This window comes from Diplotaxodon limnothrissa, linkage group LG1 (genome assembly GCF_057381915.1).
Source record: "Diplotaxodon limnothrissa isolate DT_005_m linkage group LG1, D_limnothrissa_male_GT1.1, whole genome shotgun sequence".
Lineage (NCBI taxonomy): Eukaryota > Metazoa > Chordata > Actinopteri > Cichliformes > Cichlidae > Diplotaxodon > Diplotaxodon limnothrissa.
Window position 1 is genome coordinate 7,977,042 of NC_140596.1, and position 25,824 is coordinate 8,002,865.

General features: G+C 40.2%; 1 protein-coding gene across 1 annotated transcript in view; it reads left to right on the plus strand.

Annotated features, from left to right (window-relative positions):
• Positions 1-25,824, plus strand: part of LOC146639352 (insulin-like growth factor 1 receptor) — a 56,990-nt gene that overhangs the window by 25,839 nt on the left and 5,327 nt on the right. The window contains exons 3-15 of the mRNA XM_085361615.1: positions 15,481-15,787; positions 16,100-16,236; positions 17,277-17,421; positions 18,432-18,640; positions 18,874-19,000; positions 19,548-19,783; positions 21,168-21,335; positions 21,428-21,632; positions 22,887-23,191; positions 23,297-23,430; positions 24,249-24,408; positions 24,550-24,649; positions 25,607-25,677. Of these exons, the coding sequence (XP_085217741.1) occupies positions 15,481-15,787; positions 16,100-16,236; positions 17,277-17,421; positions 18,432-18,640; positions 18,874-19,000; positions 19,548-19,783; positions 21,168-21,335; positions 21,428-21,632; positions 22,887-23,191; positions 23,297-23,430; positions 24,249-24,408; positions 24,550-24,649; positions 25,607-25,677 (2,304 nt within the window). The remainder of the gene's footprint in view (positions 1-15,480; positions 15,788-16,099; positions 16,237-17,276; positions 17,422-18,431; positions 18,641-18,873; positions 19,001-19,547; positions 19,784-21,167; positions 21,336-21,427; positions 21,633-22,886; positions 23,192-23,296; positions 23,431-24,248; positions 24,409-24,549; positions 24,650-25,606; positions 25,678-25,824) is intronic.

Here is a 25,824-nt window from a genome sequence, read left to right on the forward strand (position 1 = left end):
GTGCTTTGCTGGTGACACTGTTGGGGATTTATTCAAAATTGAAGGCACACTGAACCAGCATGTCTACCACAACATCCTGCAGTGACATGCCATCCCAGCCGCTTCTTTTTCAACACGACAATGACCCCAAACACACCTCCAGGCTGTGTAAGGGCATTTACCAAGAAGGTAGCGTGATGAAGTGCTGCGCCAGATGGCCTGGCCTCCACAGTCATCTGACCCAACAGATGTTTTCGGATGAGATGGACCGAGGAGTGAACGCACAAGGGTTAACAAGTGCTCAACATCTCTGGGAACTCCTTCAAGACTGTTGGAAAACCATTTCAGGTGACTACCTCATGAGGCTCATCAAGAGAATGCCAAGAGTGTGCAAAGCTGTAATAAAAGCAAAGGGTGGCTATTTTGAAGAATGTAAAATATAAAACATGTTTTGAGTTATGTAAATAATCATGAAAATAAAGAAAGACCATTAAATTAGAGAGCCAGTACTACTAAGGTTATTCTGTCCAGCAATAGCAGTAAGAGGAGGAAAAAAGCAGTAACTGATCACCAAAACAAAAATGATGCACGACTACTTATGCACCCCTTACCCTGACCCAGAACCCGGAGGCTGTCAGGGCTGGTAATTATAGGGGCTGCTTTGTAAACCAGGCACATCCATGACTGCTTTTAGTGAACGGACACACCCATCCCTGGAATTCCTGGAAGAGAACATTGCTGGTTTGGCTGTGTTTTAGTGCCTACTGTAATTATGTGGCCTTTAATTGTGTTCTGTTAACACGGTTAGCTTTGGATGAGCGGTGTGACCAGGGTCTCAGGTCTTGTTCGTGAATTCAAAGCTGGCAAAGAACACTCGTGGGGAAAAAAAAATATAAACAATCTGTATGGTGACACTCGTGACGTGACTTGAAGCTCCTTCCTAATGCATTTTTGTATGACAGGCAAGAGGCCGGTGACCAGGTCTTATCCAGTCTAGCAAGGTATCAGTTTAAAGTAAAAAGAGCAATCAATGGAAGAGTATTAATATTAAACCACATGCCATCGTTTCTCTGATCTCATTAGGTGTGCTTATCGGAGAAAGCTTGGCAAAAAAGCATTCTGGTTGTGATGAAACCTTTCAGCCTGTTTTAAGGCTGTCAGAGAATTGCTGTTGGTCCTTAGCACAGCCAAACAGACCAGGATGCCACAAGGTGAATGGGAATCTTATACTCAGCCTCCTTCATCCTTTCCATCAAATTCCAGGGATATTTCTGTCTTCCCTCGCCAAACACACAAACCCATAAACACAAAGAATCAGGAATGTGGACAACTCCTTCTGATGCTCTGTGTGTGGGGAGGGCATGCGCGCCTGGTGGTTCTTGCCAGCAGAATTAGGAATTAAGAAACTTTTCAGATTTTGAATCTCTTCTGACATGTTTGTGCATCCACTCATTAAATGGAAGTTTTTGAACTCCGCAAATTTACTATTTAGGAGGTTTGAGAAATTACTGACCTCTGTAATCATTTTAAGTGGGGGAACTTGCACAATCGGTGGCTGACTAAATACTTTTTTGCCCCACTGTATGTTGATCTTTTGAACTGAAGGGCACGTAGAGTTTGAATGTGTACAGCAGTCTGGCACATATGAATATCACTGCCAAGCTTGTGAGTAGAGTGAGATAAAGTTAATTCAGTGGCACAACATTTGTTTCTTGTATAGCATTAGATTATGGACACTCTTACACTGTTTTTGTAATTTAATATTTTTTAACCTTGTTGCTTATCAACACTTGTCACCGCCTTGGGTGACTCAACATGCGACTCCACCCTTATGCAAAGTAAACCGACTTGCTGTGCAGCTAACACCTGAACTGTATGCAGTATCGTTTGTTGTCGCAGCTTAACCGGATAAGTGGTGTATTTTTGTGCAAGCAGCCTGCAATTTAACAATTCAAACATTAATAGTAAAATTTAAAATGGCACATGCAGATACTTTTTTTTCCAGTCATTTTGTTTTAAAATTGTACTGCCTGTCCTGTTTTAAAGGCTTTTAGCTTTTCATAACACACTTTTGAGAATTTAGGCATGACCTGCATTGATGTGATATTTTATCAGGTTTTCAGTCAGTTCTGAAATATCAGCCCTCCTCACCACTTGACTAACTGACATAACATAACTATTTATTTGTTGATTTCTTCACATATTTTATAACACTTTTCAGTGAGATCATTTGAGTTATTATTTTGTTATTCTATGTCCTTAGTGTTTTATCTTCAGTATTTACAGTGAAATTTTGAGTTAATCTTTAGTTGTTGCATAATGGGTACAAACCCTTATTCTCTTCCCTTTTCACACAGTGAGTAGTTTCTTGAAAGGTTGGCATGTAAACTATGTGCTAAGGCCAAATCTTCTGAGGCTAAGGTTTCAGCAGGCTTGTTTGACCTAGACATAACTCCCAGAAGTGGCAGACTCCTAATGTGTCAGTTGTTACTTCTGTAAAACTATTTTTTCCTCTGCATCTGTAATCTGCAATATCCATCCTAATCTGAATTTATCGTGAAACTCCAGGTACCAAGAAACTAATGTGATAGATCCTCTGTTATTGTGTGCCCTTTGGGGGACCAAAGGGGATTGGCTTTGTGCTTCTCAGGTCAGTCAACAGAGGGATGCCAGGAATTCCTTTTGTCTGTACTTGTCTTGTACTTATTTATTTAACCTTGTGACTCTTGTTGAAAAAAGTTAACGGTTGGCTCTGTTTAGACTACCTTTAACTGACTATTTTTCTGATGTTATTTAGTAATTGCAAGGAATGTCATTATCATTTGTTCTGCCAGCAGCCATTGTTTACGGGTTATTGTGTTGCTATGTCTTGATAGAACTTGATAATCTTAAAATTAAAAAATTATATTAAAGACATTATTTAAATGCTGCTTATGTGCCAATCCTCGAATGAGAATGGTGTGTTACACCAAAAAGCAGTATTTCCTGTGGGAAAAAAACTTCAGTTCAGCAGGTTAGTCAGGTATATTGATGCCTGCCCAACAGAATCCGTGATGGAAAATACAAGTGGGCAGTCCCCGTGTCTTATTTTAAACGATCAGTCATTTCTAACATGCTAACTCTATCCCTTCCTGTGTCATGTTTTCCGTTCCAGTTGTCACCCTGGTCAGGTTACTGTTGTGATGGTCATTTGTGTCATTTAGTTCTTGTCTGATTGTTCAATGGGCTTACCCACTTCACAGTGTTGTATTAAATCTAAGTCATAGCTAAGGTGTAGCCCTAAAACCTATACAGTGGGGCAAAAAAGTATTTAGTCAGCCACCGATTGTGCAAGTTCCCCCACTTAAAATGATGACAGAGGTCAGTAATTTGCACCAGAGGTACACTTCAACTGTGAGAGACAGAATGTGAAAAAAAAATCCATGAATCCACATGGTAGGATTTGTAAAGAATTTATTCGTAAATTAGGGTGGAAAATAAGTATTTGGTCACCTCAAACAAGGAAAATCTCTGGCTCTCACAGACCTGTAACGTCTTCTGTAAGAAGCTTTTCTGTCCCCCACTCGTTACCTGTATGAATGGCACCTGTTTGAACTCATCGTCTGTATAAAAGACACCTGTCCACAGCCTCAAACAGTCAGACTCCAAACTCCGCCATGGCCAAGACCAAAGAGCTTTCGATGGACACCAGGAAAAGTATTGTAGACCTGCACCAGACTGGGAAGAGTGAATCTACAATAGGCAAGCAGCTTGGTGTGAAAAAATCAACTGTGGGAGCAATCATCAGAAAATGGAAGACATACAAGACCACTGATAATCTCCCTCGATCTGGGGCTCCACGCAAGATCTCATCCCGTGGGGTCAAAATGATCATGAGAACGGTGAGCAAAGATCCCAGAACCACACGGGGGGACCTGGTGAATGACCTGCAGAGAGCTGGGACCAAAGTAACAAAGGTCACCATCAGTAACACACTACAACGGCAGGGAATCAAATCCCGCAGTGCCAGACGTGTTCCGCTGCTGAAGCCAGTGCATGTCCAGGCCCGTCTGAAGTTTGCCAGAGAGCACATGGATGATACAGCAGAGGATTGGGAGAATGTCATGTGGTCAGATGAAACCAAAGTAGAACTTTTTGGTATAAACTCAACTCGTCGTGTTTGGAGGAAGAAGAATACTGAGTTGCATCCCAAGAACACCATACCTACTGTGAAGCATGGGGGTGGAAACATCATGCTATGGGGCTGTTTTTCTGCCAAGGGGACAGGACGACTGATCCGTGTTAAGGACAGAATGAATGGGGCCATGTATCGTGAGATTTTGAGCCAAAACCTCCTTCCATCAGTGAGAACTTTGAAGATGAAACGAGGCTGGGTCTTCCAACATGACAATGATCCAAAACACACCGCCCGGGCAACAAAGGAGTGGCTCCGTAAGAAGCATTTGAAAGTCCTGGAGTGGCCTAGCCAGTCTCCAGACCTCAACCCCATAGAAAATCTGTGGCGGGAGTTGAAAGTCCGTGTTGCTCGGCGACAGCCCCAAAACATCACTGCTCTCGAGAAGATCTGCATGGAGGAATGGGCCAAAATACCAGCTACTGTGTGTGCAAACCTGGTAAAGACCTATAGTAAACGTTTGACCTCTGTTATTGCCAACAAAGGTTATGTTACAAAGTATTGAGTTGTATTTTTGTTATTGACCAAATACTTATTTCCCACCCTGATTTACGAATAAATTCTTTACAAATCCTACCATGTGGATTCATGGATTTTTTTTTTTTTACACATTCTGTCTCTCACAGTTGAAGTGTACCTCTGGTGCAAATTACTGACCTCTGTCATCATTTTAGGTGGGGGAACTTGCACAATCGGTGGCTGACTAAATACTTTTTTGCCCCACTGTATAGTTTGGTATGCACTTCCTATGAAATGTAACTACACATCATATCGACACAGACCTCAACAAGCTCGAGGGGTATGTAAACACAGTATGTTTATTTACACAAGGATAACACCTCTGTGGAAAAAATGTAACAGGTTGTAATTGTATGAAGCCCGCTTACTATAATAATATAAAAAGCTAGTATTCTGTCGATGTAGACAGATGTTGGTTTTCTTGGTTTCATAGCTCAAACAGTCCAGGTGTAGACTCAGAGTTGACCCTGAAATATTTTCTCCTTCCCACAAAGTTAACTGTTGATCAATATTGAGCTCCATGTCCAACATAAACATCTTAGTTTCACTAATGAAGGCAGATTGCTGAACACACCCCAGCACACAAGCGTAAATGCAAATGACATTGTCCACTACAACACTGAGTCTCCAGGGATTTTAAAAAAATACTCGAAATTAACTGTCTTGGACTTCACCTGGTTTGGTAGTAGGGCCACAACTGGAACCTGCAGCAGGTGGAGAACTGCCAGCTGTAGTCTTAAGAGGATGAAATAAAGTTTAAGATTTACTGGAGAAGCTTCTGGTTATATTGCCCAATTATTTATTTGTTAAAACTTACTTTGCAATAAAAAACATTTTACGGAGAAGAACCTAATGAGCTAGCTTTGATAATTCGTTTAACCGACCATGTGAACATCTGTGCAGTTATGTACACATGCCTGATTTTACATACACCCATGTAATACAGCCTGTGCACAAGCCTTCTTTAAAAATGTTCTCTCTCTCTAGTGACCATCCCAAACAGGTTTTACAAAGAAATGGTATGTGCTCTCCCATCAATCATAATGCACACATGAAGTGAACACTGGATGTGTTCACTGGATGAACAGAGTTGTGTTGCGTGTGCACATTGATAGGCTATACCTGTGGAATGGTCATTAGACACTAGAAATGTCTAGTGTCTAAAAGTAACATTCAAAACTATGGAAAATATGGAGGTAGCTGTTTTTAAAAGATATTGGGGGGAAAAAAATAAATGCTGCTGTAATCACTTTCCAGAGGTCTGCAGTCCTGCCTTGAACAAAAATAAATAGTCGTCCTTGTATCTAATAAGCCTTCAAAGTGGGCCTCCTGCTTGGTATTTCATCTTCTCACCAGTGCATCTTGCAGGTGTTTTTATCATAGCTACACAAAATAAATCTTTAGCTCTTTATTTTTGACCCATTTCTCTAACCTGTACCACCACCCACACGGGCAAAGTAGACACTTAATGCAATGTATTCTTCTCAGTAGAGTCTTGACAGATGTGTGTGAATCCACTCTTGTTGAGAGTGTGAATTAGAAAGAGAATCCAGTTTAGCCTTTTATCGCTAACAGGAATAATGATCTCTTAGTGTTTTGCTTTCAAACAGACTGTAATTATCAACAGGAAGCTTCAGACCACACATCTCCAGTGGGGGGACTCCTCTCACTAGGAGGAGCGAGGGAGGAGGAAGAAATCCAGCATGTCGTCTAATATTCCTGTTCCTGAGCAAATTAAAGCTCCCGATCTGTGTGTACTCAGAGCGAATGGTGTCATTAAAGGAACTTGGAAATGTTATTCTTCATTTTGAGTGAATGAGTTTTTCACAAAAGAGCCGACAAAGACAAATTCTATTTAGGTTTTAAATTAATCAAATAAATATCTGCCATTTGATTTCATTAGGTCTTAATTACTCCATCAATGTATGCATTTTATTTCCATTTTACATGGTGCTCTGTCAAAGTTGGTTTGTTTGTTTTGGGGTGGTTGTTGTTGTTGTTGTTGTTTTTTGTTTTTTTTAAAGCTTTTTATTTTGTAAAACTGCATTTTATCAGCATATTCTGCTTTGTGGAGGGTATGTTTAATAGACTTTTTAAGTGTAGCCAAACATTTTCCTGTTTTTTGGATAAACAAAGTCCATCAGATCTCATCTTCAGCTAAAGCAATAAACAATTTTAAAGCATTTTTGTTTAGATTTGTACAAATTTTAAAATATTTTTCTGATTATATTTTAAGCCTTGGGTTTTTCCAAAGTCTTCCTGGTAATGTTTTGGGTAAACTTGTGTAAGTAAACAAACTGATTATGGACTGTACCTTCACTTCAGCTCTCGTCTTTGAGGCAGATATGTTCTCAAGATTGCTCTAGAGTTGCACAACTAAAACATTTCTAGGAACTCTAACTCCATTGATGGTTAATGGATGTCGGCAGACCAAACACAAACACAGCTGTTAAGGTCAATAGCGTGCTCTGTCTTCATTGTTTTCCTCTATGGCGCTAAGCACTTTTTGAACAGCCTGTTTGTCGGACTGAACTGACAGGCAGGTTGTCACATGTGTTGGAGGTCTCTTGTACTTGACCACTGGATGGCTAGTTGTGATGTCTGTTATCTACTTGGAGACTCAAAAGATGAACAGCACAATAGTGGCCAGCCATGTAGAGCTGTGAATGGGCTGAATGAATCAAGACCCTTGTTCTTGCTTTTGTAGACAGCACACAGACTTTTGACTGGCTGGTTTTCTGAATGACTGATTCACTGACTGAACCTGTACACTGACAGTCTGTCTGGCCAGTACAGAATATGCTTTGTATGAGACTGGAAACACAGCGAGATTGTTGTGTTTTCTGTACATCATCAAGTTCTTCCCAATTCAGCCTGAGTGCTGGAACACACTGGGAGGCCATGGAGTGTGTGAACTTGAGAGAAAGGGCGGGGATGCTTCCACGCTCACTGGATTCACACAGCTTGCACGCACACCAAACCTAAAAAATGAGGAAAACAGTGAGTGTGGAAACATCTGTTGCCTCAGTTTCTCAGTGGCCACTTTGAAGCTGTTGTGTATGGCTTTCAGAGTTTTGCATTTGGTTATACTTAACGTATTAGTCAAGGTGGCTTGGTAATTATTTAATATGCCTAAAGAACGAGTAACACATTCACCTAAAGCGGGAAAAACATACAGAAAACAGTGGTGTGTCAGATGAGGGATTTGAATAAAAGCATTTTATTTCCAGTGTAATTGTTAAAAGATACTCATTATACCATTAAAGTCATTTGTCATTGATGACAACATAACAATTAAGTTTTCAGTATTCCTAATTCAGTTCTTTTCCTAATAAAAATAAACAGGTAAAAGTCTGTTTTCCCAAATGAAGATAGCATAACCTACAGGACACCAGTGATGTGCAAAATGATTTTGGTGACACTATGCTACATACATTTATTTTGTTTTATTTGCATCGAGCAACTATTTCCATCAATATGTTCAAGCTGTATGAAAGTGGTTGGAATTTTGTGCAGTTGGAAAGAGAGGCATTGTTTGGGTTTTTACAGCATTTCTGTTTTGGAATCTTGATTTGAAGAATATCTTACCAACTGCCACTTTACTAAACGAAATAGTGGTGAGTTGAGCCATACTGTATGTGTGTGCATGTAATGACAGTTGAAATGGTCTAACAATAGCTAAGATGGTGACCTAATTCAATCAGTTTCCAAATGGTGTGTTTGAGTCTGGTTGGTGGTTGCCAGGTTACACTGACAGATGGATTGAAATTGTCTGTAGTGTGTGGAGTGTGTGTGTGTGTGTGTGTGTGTGTGTGTAGACTGTTTCATAGACAATCTGGCAACTCGGGTACCATTATGAACATGAGAAGCTTACTGATGCATGCATCCTTAACATTCATAATAAAGTTTGAGATCAGATGGTCTTGAAATATTGGGAAAACCGAGGAGTGTTAGCAGGCATGCACAACAAGATATGTAAAATGAAGTACTGTTTGATCCTGTGGTATTTACTTGTAGTGAAGTAGAGGGGTAGAGGCAAAAATCCAGACATTTTCCCGCCATTAGGGTGGTGACTAGTGTGCGTTTCCCAGCCAGCCTTCCCACTGGGCTGGTATTTCTGTTTCCCTGGAAGCACTGTATTGGCTTTTTGACGCACAACAAGTGATCTTTCTCCCAGAGCCAGAATGCTCTATAATGACGGAGTGGAGAAGGTAAACCATTTCCCCGAATGGACATTAACAACTATACAACTGCCTACAACAACTTTTGACATCCCATCACTTAACTCTCAATTACCCCCAACAAACAAACTAATCCTTACTGGTTAATGGGAATATGAAGCACAACCTGTTCCCATGCAAATGCTGTGATAACAACGAGAACCACCTTTGCCAGCAATCAGCATGTTTTGATCAAACTGTTAATTCATTGTTTTTGCAGTTTTATTCCTTTCAGCTGCACTTCCATGATAATTTACATGATTTTATTAACCAGCTTGTTTTCTGAGGTTAGGGGAAACACTGACATCACTCAAATACAGCCCAGTACAGCAAAACACACACACACACACACACACACACACACACACACACACACACACACACACACACACACACACACACAATATCTCTGCTGTGTCTGGTAACTTTCCACAGTAAAATATATGTAGCACACACTCAGAACAGCTGGCTAATGAGGATTCAACCAGATTACCACACAGCGAACATATACTTGACTTTTCTTTATTCCTTGGTCACCAAGAACTCAAGTGTTTGTTTTAATAGTCTGCTAAATGTTTAGAGTAGATCACCAACATTGCATTCAGGAAAAAAAACCCAAACAAAACTTTGAAGTAAAATCACATTTCGATCTTCTCTGGCTCTTTTGACTGAAGGACTGAAGAGCTCAGGCGATAGCAAGATATCTGTCATCCAACAGTGCATAATTTGCAAGAATGGCTACTTGGTGTACGGTTTTTTTGTTAGACAGGCTTTGACACAATAATCATTAGATGAACTGAAATTTAATTTTGCACAGAGTCAAGGTCATGTTTGTTGTTCTCAGTAGATTTTAACTCATTAATTTGTGCAACATAATCAACCAATGACAAGAAAACTTATCACCTTTTTTCTGTACTTCCCACCTTACAATAATTGTTTTGGCTTGTTTTGTTTCTGCATTAACTACTACATCACTGATGTTTTGGGATCGTGTTAATGTTGGATAGAAAAAAAGATTAATAAATAAAACAAATTATAATGCTTAAAAATGGTAGGAATTTTTGAAGATTAATTGTTCTCTGGTGATCTGAAACTCAAATTGCTTCACACAAGATAGCAGGACATTTTATTTTATTTTTTCCCCCTCTCTCTCGTTTTGATTTACTGACCAACAACTTCCCTTCTCCTGTTGTTTGGGTGAGTGGGTCCAAAGAAAGCTGCCCCTCTCAGCCCACTGGTTCTGGACAGCAACAGAAAAATCGCAATAGAGTTGATCCTTTTAGCTTTCAAAATGGTTGCCTGCTTGTGATGTGTTTAGAGGACATCTGTAAATTGTAGCTGAAAAACTTGATCTCATTTCCTCATCTGTTAATTTGTGGTGTGTAGATTACAGACGCTGCATTACGTGTGTATGTGTGTGTGAAAAAGATGCAATATACATCTTCATTTCCATCTTAAATTCCTTCCTTTTCTACTTCACTTCACCACTTCACTTCTTCATACTCTGTACCTTGCTCCCATCTCTTCCTCCTCCTGCAGTTTTTCTTTCTTTCCTTTACGCTTTCTTGTTTTCATTCTCTTCCTGTTTCCTTTTCCTTGCCTTGTGCTGCAGCGCTGCATCAACCTGTCTCTAAAAGTGTAGTAAGGGGGATTGAAAGTGAGAAGCTTTATGTTGCAGATGTCCAGCTGAATGCTGATCTGCATTACTGTATGCACCCACTGACCTCTCCACCTCCCGCCACTGGTCAGTCAGGGAGTTGTGTTCAGGGGTTTGCATGCAAAAAGCCCCAGCTTGAGTCAAACTTTAAGCAGAGACTCTCTCTTTTTTTCACCCAACCCTCAGTGGACCTCAGGCTGTACATTATTGCATTTCAGAATTACACCTTTCCAGCTCACATCACCCCATTGTAAGAGGTCAGAGGGCAAGATGGAGTTTTCGGGGACTGGCAGACGCTGTGAGCAGAGAAAGAACATTTTGTGCCTGTGAAATGCAGCGCTCGTTTCCTCCTGCTGAGCACAAACAGCCTGCTGAATGGTTGGTGGGACCACACAGTCTGAAGGTTCTGATTGGCTTTTGTGTCAGTTGGGAGATGGGCTAGAAGGTCATCTCATGGTCACTGGCCAATCGGGGAAAGACAGCAGTTTTCAGGAACTTCCTGTGTTCCTGTAAATGACAAATAAGAAAAATTAGCCAGTGATACTTAAAATAACTGACAAATGGATTCTGTAGTTGATTTTTGATTTGAAGTTAACATCAGGGCTGTGCGATATGACCAAAATCTCATATCCCGATATAAGACATTTATCATCCCGATAACGATATATATCACAAAAATTTTACATTTTCAGCTAATTCTGTGAATCTCGGGCCAGTCGACTTGTGTGAAGTGTTTTCAGCTGGGCGTCGTGTACCTGGAGTCGAGTGTTGCATAAGTTGAAACAGCCTCAATTTTCTTTGAGTATTTATTACACGGTGTGCTGCGGGGAAAGCCTGTTCTAAGCTTTATTTTTTTTAACACCTGACGGCTCTTTTTAGCTTCTCATGCGTAAACACTCTGCATTCTATTTCACGTGATTCCATTTATTTTGGAAAATCTCAACAGGATCTTCAGCTTTGTTGTGAAAGGTTTATGTGGAAAATAAACATGCGGACGGCGGAGCCCCGCGATGGTTTTACCGTCGTTGTTGCTAACGGCAGAATTGCAGTTCCTCCAGCAGCCACTTAAAGCTGGCTCCAAAAGTGAGTCACTCCCTATAGACTATTACGGTAAAATGTCCGACTTTCTAATAAAAATAAGCAGGTTTTCACCCTGGAACAAAACCTTTTTAAAGCCTGGTCATCATCTGCAGGTCCTCAATACCATGGAATAGTTGTGTATGCTTGGTGTAGTGATTAATGCATTTGCTTTGCATGCAAAGGACCTCTGGTTAGATTCTGGGAGGAGAAACGAGCCTCAGGAGGTTACAAGCTAGTGTACTACTAGTGAACGTCCCAAGCTTGGATAAATGGAAGATTTATGTCAAGAAGAGCATCATGCGTAAAATCTGTGTCAAATCAAATATGCCGGACCATCTGCTTTAACGACCCCTACCTTTACTGTAGAAACACCTAATACTCTTTATCTAATACATCATATTAGGCTACTGTGCCTCTTAACTGCTTTTATACATACAAATAAACAGCTTGCTCTAATACAGTTTTAAATGTTCATGTAAGGAAGACTGACTCTTTTATCATTGCATTTAAACAATGTGATCTAAGATTCAGTGCTCTTTGCATAAGGTACTTCCTTTCTGAACGTGGTAAATAAATTCTCCAGTGTCTCCCTCCTCTCTCCTGCTGTATGCAGAGCTGCCGGTCTTTCAGTGCCCCCACACTTTTGGATGTTTTATTATTAATCCTCTATTTATCCAGGCAAATCTCAGAGATTCAAATCTCTGGCATCATGGCAGTAAAAATCAAAACACAAACAACACATAACAACATAACAATTAAAAAATACAACGGTCCATACAAACGAGTACAAACATGTGAAAAATATACAACAACTGATCATTAAAACGGTCACACTGACTGAAAGAGTTATCCTCTCGTTCCTTTAAAATGGACTTAAACTCCCTCATGACAACCATTTCTGAATCACTGTAGCTGTCACTATAAGGGGTGGATAGCAATACGTGGACATACAGCAATGATGTGTAATGCACTTTATGAAGGCATCTTATGTACCAGGTCTGTTAGTGTTGAGGCTTTAAAACACGACTTCACAAACCAATAGGTAGTGCCAAAGTGAATGTAATTTCACAGTTGAAATGTAGTTTTGGTGCATTTCAAATGTGAAATTGAAATGCACCAAAGGTCAAATGAATTGATTGGTTGATCATCTAAAAATAAAAATAAACAATTTTGTCAATTACTATGGCACTCTGTTTTTAATCATATTAAAGCAGAAAAGCCGACCTGTACTGGTTGATTTCCTCTTTCCTGAATACCTTTGCTATTCTTTCTGCTACTTATACTTAAAGAAAATCAAAAGCAGATTAACAGTTAATAAATACAGCAGTTTGGGTATGCTTTTGTAAGTTGCTGCTTTTTAGTGTCTTAGAGTTGTTCAGAAATTGTATTAATGCAGCATTAACCCCTGAACCAAACACAAACTTCCTAATCTTTATTCTTTAAGCACAAACATAAACAGGTTAAAACCATCTGTTCAATCTTTCTTTTGTGTTTTAGTCTGTGCTATCATCCACTACGATCTGTCTTGTAATGCTATATACTGTGTGTCCAGATCTTTCAATATAATATAACAAGTCTCTGTGGATAAATCATTGAAATATAAATAAAGGGGAGTAGCCATACGCATCTGCTCTGGCCTGTTGTCTTTGGTTTGTTTGACAGAGTTGGTGGAGGCAGCATGTTGAAACGTGTTCCAGTGTTTTATCGCTCAGCATTCTATAAACAACACATCATTTCTTATAGCTTTGTGTTGTTTGGTGCTGGTTTAAACAGCCTCTGGCTAACCTATGTGGATGACACAATCAAAATTACAGTTTCTTTGGCTTCAGAAATCACTGTCCCTTTGTTTATGCCTCAAAGGACACACAACCAAATAATTTCAAGCAGGGATTTACAGTGTTTCCATAGCAGTTAGTGTTTGTTTCTGTGGCAGACACGTTACTGTTTAGAGTCAGTTTGAGCCAATCAGCTTATGTCATGTTGAAGCAGTGAGCTGCCGACAGTAAAGGTGGGTTAAAGGCTGCTGCTGCTCAGCTGCGTGATGGTGATGGTGAAAGGTATGTGTCAGCTAGTCAAATAAGCTGCCTTGGTGTTTTGTTGTCTATCACGCTTCATTTAAATTCCCCCGCTGCAGAGACAAAGGCCATGACGAGATGTGGCTGCTCTCTATATGTATGTCAATATGGTGTTTTTCTTCTGGAACTCCTCAGTCACTTTTTCCTGTCATCAGTTACAATATCCTCTTATTTAGAGGAACACCACAGCAACTGGACGAGTTATTTGTAGCTCTGTTGGCTGGAAAATCCGGAGTGGATCAGGGAGGAAAGCACAGCTGAAGCACCTTTTTAGAATTCTATAATTATCATTATTCTGTAATTTTAAGAATACTACTACTACCACGACTACTTCCTTTGGCTGCTCCTTAAAGGATCGCCACAGTGGATCGTCTGTCTCAATCTTACCCTATCCTTAGCGTCCTCCTCTGTCACCCCAACTTATCTTATATGGAAATCTTGTTCTTCGTAATCTGTGTGTTTGATTTGGCAAAGATTTTACAGTAGATGCTCTTCCTCACACAACAATGCCCATTTTTCCAAGATCGAGACATGCATGAAGAGTACACTGGCTTGTGGCTCCCCATGGTTGGGTTGCCTTTTATAATAGTAAGACTAAGAAAACAAAAATTCAAATGTGGTTGGTTGGATATGAAGCAGCTTGCATGAGTACCTCATATGTGGCTCTTGGTGTATTTAAAAGCTTTAATCTGGGCGGGTGTGCATGCATGCATTGTCAGTCATTCACTGGTAAATGCAAATAATTTGTTCAGAACTGAAGCCAGTAGTGTCATAACAGAGGCATGTTCACACTGAAGGCTGTCTGGTTATATTTATGTGTTATGGTTTTAGGTTCACTGCAAGCTCTGTTTGGTTGTTAAATATGGATTTGCATCAGTGGGAATAAATCAGTGTTGTTGTTTGCTCCAAAATTTTAACTTGTTTGTAGTGGTATTAAGGGCGAAATATTACATTTTGAATGGTGTGACGGTAGAATATTAAACAAAAATATTTTTAAAAGTCCAAATTAAAACATAGAGGATATTGGCCTTTTGCAGTAGCTGCTCCTAAATGGTGGTACACACTCCCCCTTCACATCTGGAGTTATTTTAAAAGTTATTTAAAACACAGTGTTTATTTTTTGGCTTTTAAACCAGGCTGAGGTTTTAATGAGGTCTTCTTCTTCTTCTTCACAATTGTTTGTTAAGAAGTTTGTTTGCTTTTTTGTTTCATGTTGATTAAAAGATTTACGTTGTTCTTTAAGTGTGCCAGGTAAATAATAATGGCACATGGCACTCTACGATTGTGCTACAACCTGGAAATTTGAAAACCTTTTTGGTCTGCCTTCAGGGTGAGATTATCTTTCCTGCTGCAGCAAACCTACATGTGCATCATCTGTGCAAAACATTCACATAGGAAACGTATAAGGGAGCAGTTAAATCTGTAGTCATCTTTACTAAATGACCACTGGGGCTCGAGTAATAGAACATGTTATCAACTCAACTCGTTTGCTGTTGGAACCTCAGCCTCTCCATAGGCCAGAGTGCCTTTGAGCAAGATGATGATAGCACAGCAGCACTGCCATCATGTATTTGAGTTTGTGTGGATAGGTGTATGAGGAAACACTGAAAAGTGCTTTGAATTCTTGAAAAGCAGAAAATCAATTTTTAACTACAGGCTATGTACCTAAAAATTAATGTCATGTTCTGATGTTTTGTTTTGTTTTTTTATTGTTTTTATTATTTTCTGGGGGAAATTGTCTGACTAAAATACCCCCCTTTCTTTCTGTCTCCACAGTGGGGTGCCCAGAGAAGTGTGCACTGCGAGCGTGCACAGCAGACGGCGAGTGCTGCCACCCTCAGTGTCTGGGCAGCTGCACAGTCCCCGATAGTGACACAGCATGTACTGCATGTGTGCATTACTATTACCAAGGCCGCTGCATGGCTGACTGCCCCCCAGGCACCTACAAGTTCGAGGGCTGGAGCTGCATCAGTGCCGAGCTTTGCTCCAAAGCCCAATTTACCGACCTTGACAGATACGTTATCCATGGAGGAGAGTGCATGCCTGAATGTCCATCTGGGTACACACGTGCTGCACCAAACAGGTGAGCTGCTGTTCAACCTGAATTTAGCCTGGTTTAACACCCTCCTTATTGTTGCTTAGCTAATATTGAATTTAGTTCCATCATAGTCTCTGTATGGCCTTCCAAATAGTGAAGGCCGTTAAGCATGCCGAGGAATTTCACCTAGACATGCTTTGGCTGCTTCTGTGAAATGTTGACGTCAAATCTTTCAGGGACAGAAATTTTAAAAAAGAAAGAAAGAAAACCCCGCTAAACCAGTTTGGCAAATAGATGCCTGTCAAGAACGATGCTGTACATTCACTGTCTCCTGCCTTTCTCTCTGTCTGTCTCCAGTATGTTTTGCACAGCTTGTGATGGTCTGTGTGATAAAGTATGTGATGGGAAGGTCATCGACTCCATGACTGCTGCTCAGTCTCTCAAAGGCTGCACTGTTATCAAAGGCCACCTGCAAATCAACATCCGCAGAGGCCGTAAGTACTGCGGTGTAACACAGCAATACGACTGTTAATACTCGCATTTCTTTGTGAGGGAGGCCTGAGGAGCTGGTGTAGAACATTATGAAGATCTGTTATATTCACACCGTTAAATCAGACGCAAAAAGAAGTTATCACAGATTTTGCTACTTGAGAAAGTCACATGAGAACTCAACAATTTGAATATATTTCATTGTGCATTCAGGAAAGCTGTCGTCATGGATTACAACAGTTTAAAAATGGTTCTATAATAACATTATTTTACAGTAACAATGTAATTTCCAGTTCAAAATAATCCTTATTTGTCTCCTCTTGGGCCTTTGTGCAGCCTGTGATTTAATCTACTGACTGAAACAACCTGGTTCAGTTCCCCTGTCCCTACCTTTAAGCTACCTTTGCTCTTATTGGCTTCTCTTCATAAATAGAAGGTTTGTAAATAGTAGGTGGGTGGAGCTTTTGTGCTCACAGCCAGAGTCTCAGGGTTTAACCCATATGAAAAATGCTGACACACTCCAAAGCAGTTTTAAACTTTAAACAAAGAAAAATAACCAGGTTTGTTTTTTGTAAGCGGGGCTTAATGTTCTCAAGCTTAATGCATTTATGATTATCATATGGCCAGAAATGACAGGAAAATGTTGATACCTCTGTTAATTAGGTTCTACAGACCTTTTGGATGAAACACACTTGTTTAGTCATATGTCTGAAGGTCCATTTTGTTCCAGGAATAAGTCCTGGCCATGTGCCTAAGATAAACATATTACATATATCTGCTTACTTTCACACAGTATAGAGTCAACCGTCTGAAATGGAGCATTTAGCCCATTTTATATTTCATAGTTTTCACTCATGGTGATTGCTTGTACACATACTGAAATTTTAGCCATGTTTAAAAATTAGCATCCATCATTGTAACAGCATATATATGACAGGAAATGCGTAAAATGATAATAAGTCCTCTTTAAGCCAGCAATGAAGTACTAAAGGGTAAAATGCATCAATAGATAAATGAATGTGTTTGTGACGGTCTGTGTGTTTAGATAACATGGTGGCAGAGCTGGAAAGTTTCACAGGTCTGATCCAAAGGGTGACTGGTTACGTACGGATCATACACTCGCACACACTGAGCTCCCTTGCATTCCTTCGGAGCCTGAGATACATCGATGGAGAAAACCTCCATGAAGAGTAAGAACACACACACTTCTCTACATGGATAAACATACAGCCAAGGTTTTAATCTCAATGCCTTACAGTGGAGACGGATGTTTGTGCATTGGGACACTCTGAGCTCATTTCTTCTCATGTACTTTTCTCAAGGATTCACCTGAATATTAATTAGTTCTATTCATTTATTCAATTCTGTTTTATTAGTTTAGTGCCACTTCACAGTAAACATTGCCTCAAGGTGCTTTATAGTGTAAGGTAAAGGTAAAAGTGGTTCTCTCTCTCTCATTTTACTTTTGAAAACTCTAGGAACCACAAAAAATTAGTGCTCAACAAACACAATTCTTGAGTAACTACATTTTCAGCTAATATATAAGAATGATGTGATCCAACATCCTCAAGATGTTCAATCTTTAGTGAAAAAAGTTAAACAAAACTTGAACAAGTGCAGTTGTTTGTTATTTGTTTGTGAATGAGGTATAACCTCCAACAGTCCCAGGAAAGGTTCTCTCAGGGTCATTGAGAGGCCTTCGTTTCCCTCCTCCATCTGTTTGTGTTCACAGGAATCTTACTGTCCCAAGGCCCACATTACAGTCATTCCTTGATGTCTGGGTGTTACCCAGAGAATCATAAAAAAAACCTCCTCTCCAGCACACAAAAAAATGTCAGCCCCTGGTTAATCGGATTTGCCAGGTGATTTTTATCCTGCTGTCAAGCAGTCCCTCTGCTGTCTAACTGGGTCATTAAACCTCCAGCTAGAAGAGAGATCTACCGAGAAGAGTAAAATAGCTACATTTTGTTCAATTAGCATAGCTTCCCCTAATAGACAAGTCGCTAGTGGATATGTTGTGTAGTTTTCCATTACGTGCTGAAAATAAGGCCTTAACCTTGGTGGGAAAGTTGGCTCTCAGCCTAGCATGAATCACTATACACACAATACACTCATAGATAAACATACACGAATGAATGTAGAACGAAGCAGCATATTGATGACTGTAATCCATTCATCTCCTCCTCTTTCTGCCCTCTAGCATGTATGCCTTCTCTGCATTCGACAACCAACAGTTACAGTATCTTTGGGACTGGAAGCAGCACAATCTGACCATCAAAACAGGAAAGCTGTTCTTCAGAGCCAACCCTAAGCTGTGCATGTCCGAGATCCGCAAAATGTGGAACAAAACAGGCATCCAGGCCCGCTTTGATGAGAGTGATTTCCGAAACAACGGCGACAGAGCCAGCTGTAAGGGTCAAAATGAGCTTCAGTTTGAAAACCACAAACATTTAAATTGCTATGTCCAGTTCATGTGCTGAAGTTACTCTAGTTTACTAGAAGTTTGCAAACACCTCTTTTGAGCGTGATGCTGTTCTGCTTCTTATGTCAGTATTTACTGCGCCACTCTGTCAACACTAATTGCTGCATATTAATGCACACATACTGAAGCGCTTTTCCCCCCCTCTTTGCTCCCTCCATAGGTGAAAGCACTATTCTGAAATTTAAGTCTAACAGCACCAGCAGCACAAGGATCAAGCTGACATGGCAGCGCTACCGGCCCCCTGACTACAGAGACCTCATCAGCTTCATTGTCTACTACAAGGAAGCGTATGTTTTTTGTTTATTTTAGTTTATCTGCAGGCTGAGTGTTACTGAGCTGAATCTTAATCCCACCACTTTATCAGCCAACATGTTTTAAGTTAACTGTCAGAGGTTAGGTTTCAGAAACATTAACAGGACTTTAAATACAGGAAATTTTACTTTAATCAAGTTTTATATTAACTTGGTACGTAGTTTCACAAATGTCCAGAGAATCAGCAATAGGAAATCTCACTTAATGGTTTTCCAGCCACAACTATTGGGCGAATATTAGGAGCTGACTTTAAGTGGACATTTAAGTGTTAAATCGTTGCAGAAGAATGAGGGGAAAAACTGATGCAAAGACATGATGTATTAAAAATGGTGGGCCAGGCAACAAACAAATACAGCAAAGTAAAAAACACGATGGAAATGTGGTCTTTCTGTCTGTGTTAACTATTATTTTGAGGAAGATGAGATTTTTGTGTTTTGCTGACATTCTTCATTTGTGTAATAAAAAACACATGAATTAAATAGATGTACAGTAATAAATTAATAATTCGCCCTTTTCTTCCAGGCCCTACCAGAACATCACAGAGTTTGAGGGACAGGATGGCTGTGGCTCCAACAGCTGGAATATGGTGGATGTGGAGCTGAGGCCTGACAAGGAGTCAGATCCTGGAGTTCTTCTGTCCAACCTGAAGCCGTGGACACAATATGCTATCTTTGTTAAAGCTATCACACTCACAGTGGAGGATAGACACATGCCAGGAGCCAAGAGCAAGGTGGTCTACATCCGTACCAGCCCCTCAGGTAAACACCACAACAGCACAGATCAAAAGTTAGTCTCTTACAGTCTGTACTTTCTTCTCTCTAAAAGTGGAGAAAGTACTTTTTTGTTCGTTAGAATAACCAGGGAGTTAAAGAGCAAAATTGTTGTTTGACTAAGCCGACACTAAATATCCCCAAGTAATGCCTTTGTTTTCATTCAACATAAGCAGCTGAAATGGGAAGGAAATTTAAATAAAATGACATTTATGTAGCACTTTTCTGGTGTTATTAACTTCTCAGTGCTAGACACTGCAAACCCCATTTTCACCCACACGTTCATATACTGCTTTATTCTTCAGTGTGTTATCTATTTCAAAACCATCTGTCCAGGGCAGTGTACACCCTGGACAGGTCACCAGTCCATCCTAAGGCCAGCACAGAGTGACACACAACCATTAATTCCTACGATCAATTTAGAATCGCCGATTAATCTAACACGTACGTCTTTGGACTGTAGGAGGAAACCAGAATATGCAGGGAGAACCAACATGCGCACAGGGAACACAAGCAAACAGCACAATCTAACCAGGAAGCTTCTTGCCATGAGGCAACCGTGCAAACTACAACTGGTGCCGTTTAACCCAACCCAAAAATAAAGATTCATCATTTGGTTTTAGTGCCAAAGCTAATCGTAAACTAATCAGTCAAAAAAACCAAAAAACCATATTTACCTTGTCCATATCTTTAGTTGCAGAATTGCAGGTATCCTGCTGTGGCCATGTTTTCACCACCACTGCATTGTAGCTTTATATGTGTTGTTCGACTCCCCTCTATCGTTCGGTCTAAACAATCCCAAAGGGGCATTATTGTATCCCCACCAATGCATAACATTGTTTTCAGCTGGCTTTCTGGCCTTACTGTTTGGCTGCTGCCATACTGTCACTGACCTCTGGTGGTTTGAATTAGCAACTGCTTTATTTCCCTTATTAGTTTAACAAAAGTAGCAAACAACTGTGATGTTACTGAAAATCATATCCTTGAAGTATATTTTTATACTAAATGGTTTGGTATACCTTAAAACCACCGTACAGCATATGCTTAGTTGCTACTTGTTTTGCAAATAGAAGTGGATTAATTAAAGCATTTCTGGATTTTATCCAAACATACTGTAAGGAGATGGAGAGGAAGACTGTTTGAAATAAACACAGCTGCAAGTCAAAGAGATGGAGAAAATCTGATTTAAACAAACTGTAATATACTGCAGTAATTAGATGAAATGGAAGGCTGCTTTAAATAAGTCCAGCTGCAGTGTAAAGACATAGCAGCACTGTGATGTCAGACGATCACATCTGCACTGGCAGCCTGAAGGAGAAAAGAGTTTACTCAAAAGTTGTTAGAAATCAGTTTATGCCTCTGTGCTTCTCAGCACCCTCCATGCCTCAGGATGTGCGAGCGTACTCCAACTCATCCACTCAACTGGTGGTACGCTGGTCGCCCCCTGTCTCAGCGAATGGCAACCAGACGTACTACTTGGTAAGATGGCAGCAGCAAGCGGAAGACCGAGAGCTCTATCAGCACAATTATTGCTCCAAAGGTACACACACACAGGCATAAACTTCCATTGCCACCCCTGCTGCTAATAATTAAGTCACAAACGGACTACAAATCTTTCTCTTTCTCCTGCAGAGTTGAAGATTCCCATTAGGATCGCTGCCATAGGGGTGGGAGACCAGGAAGAGGAGACAAAGCCAACTAAACTAAATCCAGATGGGGCAGGTAAAGGCTGTTGTCCCTGCCCCAAATCAGTGGAAGACCTGGAGGCTGAAGCTGCTGACGCCTCTTACCGAAAAGTCTTTGAAAACTTCCTGCACAACTCCATTTTCACACCAAGGTGATTAACCCAAGATCGTTATTTCTCCATGTGGCACAGCCGTTGTGTAGCTACGGCAACATTTAACTTGATTTTTACCCCTATGTGAACTAACCAAATATCTATGCATGCACAATTTGAGTAATTTTTCAGGTTAGAGATCAGTTTCTTCCTTTGGTCTTTAGTCATTATACAGTATAATTATGCATAGCAGTTACAAGCCTAATGAGGAGTGATAATTCAGTCTTTATATTTTTTTATCCTTCTTGAAATTTCCCTACAAATGTATTTACTTTTTCTTCATTTCCCTGCATAGTGGCTCAGCTTCTGTTTGATTTGGTTAGTGATAGGTAGTCACCCTGCTGCATTGCACTTCGGACATCTGCATCACATTATTTCTTTATGTCTCAACACACATGTGCAAGTCCATTGGGAATAATTAGTTCTTGGTGTGTTTTGCCAGGCCAGAATAAAGGGATTTGTGTACTTCCATCTAAAGATAAACATCAAGTGTCATCATATTTTCTGCACTTAGTTTTGAGCTTACCTTTAACAGATGTGTGCAAACCAACATGAATGGGACAGTATCTGTAAACTCTGCTGATGTGATCATTACACGCCTACCAGAGTCTTTTATGGATTGGCTGGAACTGTTTAACTATAATTAGCCAAAGAAAACATTTCTTTCTTGGTGTTAGACGAAATATAATTGAGGATACATTTTCAAAAGCCATTTAAAAGGTGTCTATATTTCATTCTGGTTGAGACAAAACCTTGGCAATAACATTGTCTGGTATTCCATCCAATGAAATATTATGAAATAAAGGCACATGCGGGAAACTACTTGGTAATCTCTTGTTGCTCAGCTGTGTTAGTGGGTCTGATATATCACATTTCGGCACGTACTGTGTGCTTTGCCTGTAAGAGTTTAGTAACTAGAAAATTAACTGAGCTGTTCAGTAATTCTGTTTACAGTGTTCCTACCATGCTTCATCAGAGCTGCTGAACCAAAAGCCAAGTGGCAACAAAAACAAAACAGATCACTTAAAACGTCAAGTTTGAGCAAAGTATTCCAGTAACTCTGGAATCAGCACAAACCTAAAGAGCTAAGAAGTAAACAACAAAGGAGACAGACAGGTTTCAGCGTCTTGTGGTTTACCGCAGTATTTCACATCTTGCTCCAAAGTATGAAAAATTGCACTCAGGTTGGGCTTAATGTCACTTAAAATCCACCTGTTTCACACTTAGAATTTCTCCTCTGACTCTACTTTTCAGGCCAGCAGATCGTCGCCGCAGAGATCTGTTTGGCATCGCCAACTCTACTCACTCCCGCCGCAACCACCTGCACGGCAACAGTAGCACTGCCCCTCCTCTTCAAGCCGCTGGCAACAGCAGCACCCCCGAACAGGATCCGGCAGACCAAGAATTTGAATTCATTGAGCAATCAGTGACAGAACGTGAGCTGCAGATCTCTGGCTTGCAGCCTTTTACGGTTTACCGCATCGATGTTCATGCGTGCAATCGACAGGTCGTACGTTGCAGCGCAGCGGAGTTTGTCTTCTCCAGAACCAAGCCTGCAGGTCAGCAATTTGTTTTGAAACATTACAGGCAACTGGGACACACATGACCAAGCTGTGATTTCTTTGATACCCATTGTAATTAAACTCTGGCTGTGATTTTACCAGAAAAAGCCGATGACATCCCGGGTCCAGTGACCTGGGAAGGCCACGAGGACTGGGTGTTTCTGCGTTGGCCGAGGCCGCCTCGTCCCAACGGACTTATCCTCATGTATGAGATCAAGTTTAAACTGGGTGCTGAGGTAGGACAAACTGCCTTTGTTTCCAGTAAATTCAGTAGTTTATTCAGAATTCTTTTTGCTCGTAGATCATCTTCTCCTCTGTATGAAGTGATTAATCTGAAGTAATACTTATAATACTGCTAACTTTTAAGACTGGCAGGAAGTTCACAAAGTACATTAAAGCAAAAGGGACAGATGCTAATAGCAAACAAAAAACACAAAAGAAAAACAAAAAAGGGATGTGACATCAAAGCAAGTCTATAAAAATGAGCTTTAAAGAAGAGATTTTTATGTTACCCAGTCTGACTGTCTGCCAGTCATTTAGCTAGAGCCATTTCACGTTTGCAAGTATCAAAGTCAACGCCATAATCTCTCATTTTCCCTTTAATGAAAAACAAATGATCACTATTCCTTTAGTCTTCACTGCACAACATAGAATTTCAGTTTAACCTAATGCTCTGAAAATGTTGGGAAGTCAGTTCTGACACACAGAATGTGATGCAGAAGTGTTCTCATGTTAAAATGTGCTCATTTTAAATGCAGAACAGATTGAACCAACAAACAGGAGTTAAGTTTTAGAAACGCTGGGTCTCAGAAGTACATGCTAACCAATCAAATACGCCACTGACCAGACATGAGACTTATTATTTATTCATCTTGAGGCAGAATGGGTCTGGCACCCTAAACCCTGTCCTTACTATTTATTGCACAGTACAAATTAAAAACAGCAGGCCCTTGGATGTTTGATTTGGATTTAGTAAAACTTACTCCATAATAAGCTCTCTTTTCTGTGTGTGTGTGTGTGTGTGTGTGTGTGTGTGTGTGTGTGTGTGTGTCAGACTGAGAAGCATGAATGTGTATCTGGTCAAATGTATCGGGCCCAGCGTGGCGTTCGGCTGTCCAACCTCAGTCCAGGAAACTACTCAGTCAGAGTGAGAGCCACGTCTCTGGCTGGCAATGGCTCCTGGACACAAACTGTGGATCTCTATGTGGCTGAACGTAAGTAAGACGCATGCGATCATGCATCATTAGAGTTGATTGCAGCATTTTTTTAAACAAAATGTTGTGCCTTTTTGTTTTCTAACAACTGAATGACGTCAAAACTACCAATGATATTAATCAAACTGTTCGACCTAGCAGGATATGAAAATATCTTCTACGCCATGATCTTCGTTCCCATCTCCATCATCATCTTCATCTGCCTTCTGATTGGAGTGATGGTTGTTCTCAACAGGAAAAGGTTTGTGCACAAGAAGTGTTTCGTCACCTACGAAAGATCTATCCTGAGAAAGAGAATGCCATACTTTTCCCGAAAGAAACGCGACCCTGTATCAGGAAAAAACCCAAAATGAAAGGCATATGGGCATGTACTTTTCTTCCTTTTTCTTCCCCAAAATAAACACTTAAACAACGTACTAATGGGTGGTGTGGTCACACTGTGATCCACAGTCACTCAACCAACACACTAACCAAAGCAAAAATGCTTTTGCCAATTGTAGTCCATAAAACTAAGTGGCAAATAAAGCTAGAATTCCATCTGTTACGTGATTGGCACCCTGTTGTATGTGGGGTTATAATATTTAGTGTTTATGTTGAAATACCAAAATTATCCTGAAGAGAACTGAAGATCATAAATTTGCATGATTTGAACTCAAAACAACCTGAAGTAATATGAAGTAATGAGTCTCCAGAAGAAATTAGCAACACCTGTCATACTGTGATTTTACTTTAGGGCCTATTAATCTTTTTTTCTTTTTTCTGAGCCAGCCACAGTAGGTTTCCTAATTGAAATACTACAATACTTGTTTTCACACGTGCACTGCAACAACTTCTCTAGTTTGTAAATCAGTCAACCTGTCCATTCCTTAGTATGAAGATCAAGTGCTAGAGAGCTGTGCATTGCTGCCTCCTGCTCTATCCAGGCACTGTTATGCCTAACAAATGTTGAGTATATCTGGGAGCGTAAATGCATCTGAAGCAAAAGTTCACTTGTGTCAACAGTGAATGTTGCATTTTACTAGTATTCTTTGTAAAATAAAAAAATTGATGTGCATGATTATACCCTTATGCATGCTCCCTGTTCTGTGTCTGTAAACACATATATATATATATATATATATATATATATATATATATATATATATATATATATATATATATATATATATATATATAAAATTTTTTTTTTTTTTGTCAGGAACAGTGATCGGCTCGGAAATGGAGTTCTGTACGCTTCAGTGAACCCAGAGTACTTCAGCGCAGCAGAAAGTGAGTGAAGTTAAGCATTCCCGTCCATTCAGTGGCCTTTAGTTGAAAAACAAAACATTTGATAAGTACCTGTGATCAGCACTGCTGAGATGGAAATCTTGGTTATTAATAAGACTGCCTCAGCTTCAGCCACCATACACCTATAGG